The sequence below is a fragment of the Montipora foliosa genome, chromosome 5 (assembly GCF_036669935.1).
Source record: "Montipora foliosa isolate CH-2021 chromosome 5, ASM3666993v2, whole genome shotgun sequence".
Taxonomy (NCBI): Eukaryota; Metazoa; Cnidaria; class Anthozoa; order Scleractinia; family Acroporidae; genus Montipora; species Montipora foliosa.
The window spans coordinates 24,489,218-24,494,217 of NC_090873.1; the positions used below are offsets into that span (position 1 = coordinate 24,489,218).

The following is a 5,000-nucleotide window of genomic DNA, read 5'->3' on the forward strand; positions in this document are numbered from 1 at the left end:
GGACTAGGAATACATAGAATTGAAGTCAGAAATATTTCGCTCTTACAGAGCTTCACGTGGAAATTATCAAACACCCGCTAAAATGAAGTCTCAAATCATCACTACACCTATTCTTATTCAAGAAAATCGAGTTGTCGAAGACAATTGCTGTAATATTTGATGGCAAAAACATAATCACCCCACTATCAAGAAATAGAAAACACCCAAACAGTTGGATCCTCCCGAAGTTACTACATGAATCCCCTCCCAAAAAGAGTCAGCATGTGACAAATTACTCAGCGAGATGAAAGCAAGCATTTGTAAGACGCTGGATCATTTTAAATGACTTTGGTTCAAGTTCTTGTTCTGTATTTCGCATTTCTTATTCCTGATTTTTTCTTCCTGCCTCCGGATTCCAGATTCCCTTTCCAGTTTGCGGATTCCTGATTTTAGGCAAACCACGAAACAAGCATGCAAGTGAATTGGTAACATCTTGTGCCTCTTTTTCGAGTTGTGGTTTGTTTCTGAATATCTTATTGAGGACAAATTAGTCAACTGTAGCAAGGAACTGTTTAACTCAAAGCGCTTCTTTCAAGTTCTCATCGTGCTTGGTAAAAATCAGTAAACATACGGTCACACAAAATTCCAAGACTTAACCTTCTGCTGTAATGGCAAAGCTTGGGCCGACAGGCCTTATCTGTATTATTTCTTGGTTTTATCAAGGTAAGCAAATCTAAATCTCTTCATTACTTGTAAGATTTAAAAATGAAAGTAAAACGTGTTCGTAAACTAAGGGACCAGTGATTGAGCCTTGCTCTCGTTTATGTGGTCAAGCATGTACTCAGGATCAGGAATGTACATCTGTGCGAGGGAATTTTTTTTTTACGCTTTCAAGACAAGGTTCTGAATCAGTCTGTGAAATTATGTAACGGTTAGCTGTTGCTAATTTCAGTTAAGGTACATGAAGGCAATTAATTACAGCATTATTTGAGTCAGCAGATATACAAATACTTGTATAAAGTTTTCTTAAAATTGTTTTTTTTTTTGTTGGTCTTTATGCCTTATTAACTTTTTTTCCCTCATCACAGATCCGAAAGGCCCTAGTGCCGCATAACGATAGCTCTGATCCAAAGCAATATAACGTACCCACAAATTGACCAACAGAACATTGGGCATGTTTCTATGAATCGAGAAATTCAAAGGAAAATTACTTTTTACATACACAAAACTCAATTTATAAAGGGCAGTTACAGTACCCTGCGAGCAGAGTCTCTTTCCATCCCCCTAGATAAGTCGGGAATGAAGAAAGAAGACTCTGCCAGCCGCTCGAAATTTTCCGCTTATCCAAAGCAATGGATGAGTCAGTCCACTTTCGACTTTTCAAAACTGTTTTTTTAATTTATTTTTGCGCATGACTAATCGCCATGCGTCATCAATATTTTGAAATCTCGAACAGGCAATTTTATAGCCGCTGTTATAAGTTAAAACGTTTCCCTGAAACTTGTGTGCAACGGCGCTGCTGAACAAGTTTCAGGAGGTATTGCACCGTGTAACATGGCCGGTTTCATGAAAAAAAATTGAAATTTCGTTGCGAGACAAGTTTGAAGTGAAGTGAAGCTATTAGTCTCTCCCCTCGGGGCTTTTCAGGACAAAATACAATGGTTCGTGGGGGACCTTAGCCAGAATGCTTGTTACGCAGTTTACAATTACTTTTAGGAAGTGAATGATGCCCCCGTTCAGGTAAGGTCAGACCACAACACCGGGGACTACGTCTTGAAATGTAGAACCGCTTTCTACTTCTGCAACACACTGCACGAAAAAACGGACTTACACCACATTTGCACAGAGCAAATATAATGCAAACATATATTTACTCTAGAGCAAACCTGTAGCAAACATGGTAAATGCCGCATTTGCTACTATATTCAAACAGGTGTGAAAATATGGTGCAAATGTGGTATTTACCACGTTTGCTACAGGTTTGCTCTAGAGTAAACATATGTTTGCATTATATTTGCGTTGTGCAAATTTGGTGAAAATCCATTTTTTCGTGCAGTGACAGTTGCAGCAATCGCATTGGTGATAAAATGGGAGTTTCAGCGTGTAACACCACTTCGTGAAACTGGTCTTGCTCGGTCTTTTTACGCTACGCTGCGTAAGCCAATCAGAAATCGGCTAAGGCCATAAACAGTGAACTTTTTTCATAAGATTTCACTGTGTACCGTAAAGACCATAACCACTGTGGCGGAGGCGTTCTGATTGCTGTAAAAAAAAAAAAAAGGAAAAAAAAAAAAATATATATATATATATATGGAGCTTAACCTACATCCCAGACATCAGCACTGCACTGATGAGTCCCAGAAGACCGAAACAGTACTGTCTGCACTTATATATATATATATATATATATATATATATTATCTTGTTTCTCTTCCCCACCCAGAAATTTACGTAAACTTCGAGATTGTTTGGGTAGAGGTCATCTTGGAAGGAGAAAGTCTTCTTATTTGCTCCTTCTACCGTCCTTCATCGGCTGACGAGGCTACATGGTTCATATGGGGTAGAAAACAAGCACTTCACATTACACTCTAATCAGTAAGGTCTGTTGAAATATAGTGCTTCACGGCCAACGTTTGCAAAAACGTAATCCTTCCTTGTACTTGTACATGCTCATTGCCGTGACTTTAACACCGTCAATTCCCACGGTCTGCTCCCGTCTGACCTTGTAGCTCACTCGGTAGAGCAGCGGTGATCTAACCCGAAGGTCGTGGATTCAATTCCCACCCTGGTCAGAGTTTTCTCTGTCGTTGTGCGGGCCCATTTCCATTAGTAGGGCTACGCTCACATGGTTCATATGGGGTAGAAACCTAGCACTTCACATTACACTCTGACCAGTTAGGTCTACATTAAACGAACTTGATATATCGCTGAAGGAAGCCGTCCATCTCGCTGGCAACCGCCACATTCTGGTTGGCGGGGACCTTAATCTTCCAACCATTAACTGGCATACTTTATCAGTAGCTACACCAGCTCGCGAGTCCGGTTTGTGTCATTAATTCCTCGATATCTTACAGGATTCTTATCTTGAACAGTTGGTTCTGGAACCCACCCGTCGTGGTGCCACAACTTCCAAGACTCTTGATCTTCTCCTTACATCCAAACCTGGGATTATTAAATATTACCTGGCTTAAGCGATGACGATCATGTTGTTGCAACTGTAAACAAGTGTGCACAGTTCACTCACAGAAAAGCAAGAGCATTTTCAATTTTGAGCATTTTCAACCTCGAGGGTTCCAGTCGCGATATGGCACAACTTTCGGAGCATTTCCAACTTCCTTTTCACCCACCCCCGTTCCGTTAACGAAAACTGGTCCCTCATTAAAATTGTTATACTTTTCTTTGCTGATAATAATTTTCCCCTGAAAGCTGCTCGCCCAGCCAAATCGAACCCTTGCTTTAATAGAAGCTTTCGCCGTTTAACTCGCAAAGAAACAGAGGCTGTTTTATTGTGCGAAGTCATCAAACTCTTCCCACGCCTGGAACGCATATCGAAAGCATCGTAAAATTACCTCTTGATCGAGCCATAAACCAGGCACGTAACGACTATGTATCCAATTTCTTGGATAAAAATCTCCATCCATGCCCAAAAAAATTCTGGAGCTACATAAAATCCAAGAGGCAGGATTTTTTGGTGTTCCTTCCTTAAAGGCCAACAACCAGATTATTGTGGACAGCAAAGAAAAGGCAAACGTTTAAAATGATTATTTCCATTCTGTATTAACCGCTGAGGATAATAACACCACCATCAATTCTATCTTGCAATATAGCTTCCGTGGAAAAACCTGACATGTCGATCAAAGCAACTAAGTCTAACAAAGCGACTGGCATGGATGGCATTTCTGCTCAACTCGTAAAATTAGATCCTGTCGATTCTGCAATTATACTAAAGTGCGTTTCCAGCAGTCCTTAGATTCCGGAATTGTTCTTATCAACTGGAAACACGCCCTTGTCACTCTTATCCACAAAAAAAAGATTTGAAATCGTCAATCGGTAACTATATAGGCTTATCTCACTCACCTGTATTTCTTGCAAATTACTTGAGCATTTTCTCTGTAGTCATATTATGAAACACTTATTTACCTACGAGGAATCTTCTAGCTCCATTCAAACATGGCTTTAGAAAATTTCACTGCCAAACGGTCTTGCCTCTAAAGGACGCCTCTTTGCTGATGTTTGCGCTATTTACCTTCAGCTTTCATCAGATGACTGTCCTTTAAAATTTACAATCTGACCTGGACAAACTCTCTAACTGGTCTTCTACTTGGAAACTGTCCTTTAATCCCTCTAAATGCCGTGCTCTCCACCTAACCAAAAAGAAATCACCATATACACGGCTCCAAACTGCCAGAGCCTGATGTTCACCCCTATCTTGGTGTCCACATTTTAAACACACTTAGCTGGAACGAACATATCGACTACATCTCAAGAAAACGATCTTCCTCCCTACATCTACTTAGACGAAACCTGTATAACTGCTTACCTGAATTCAAAACCCGAGCTTACCTCAGCCTTACCCATCATCTGCTAGGCTAGCTTGGTCTGGGACCCATACACCAAACGCAACTCTGATAAGCTCGAGAAGATCCAGAGAAGTGCTATCCGTTTTGTATTTAACAACTACTCATGGCATCAAAGCGTGTCAGTATTATTGCAGAGACTAAAATAGCCAGACATGTCATCACTAAGAAAATGTGACACAGTGATCGTGATGTTTAAAACTTTAAAAGGCCTGGTTGCTATTCCACCTGAAGACTACACTCCACCACGGCTACTCGAAGGAAACACGATTTTAAATTGAGCACTTTTTCTCCATCACTGGATATTTCCAAATACTCGTTTTTTTCCCAGAACTGTACATGTTATAGATTGTACACTCAACGTCCGTTTCTCAATTTAGATCTCAACTTGATATGATTAATTATGAATTTTTATAATGTAGTAACAATAAGTATTATTGTCAT

General features: G+C 40.1%; 2 protein-coding genes across 2 annotated transcripts in view; one reads left to right on the top strand and one right to left on the bottom strand.

The window, feature by feature from the left end:
* Positions 1-5,000, bottom strand: part of LOC138003766 (uncharacterized) — a 313,889-nt gene that overhangs the window by 114,396 nt on the left and 194,493 nt on the right. The window lies entirely within an intron of this gene.
* Positions 535-5,000, top strand: part of LOC138004371 (protogenin A-like) — a 70,070-nt gene continuing 65,604 nt past the window's right edge. Inside the window, exon 1 of the mRNA XM_068850870.1 lies at positions 535-702. Coding sequence (XP_068706971.1) covers positions 648-702 — 55 coding nt within the window. The 5' untranslated portion in view covers positions 535-647. The remainder of the gene's footprint in view (positions 703-5,000) is intronic.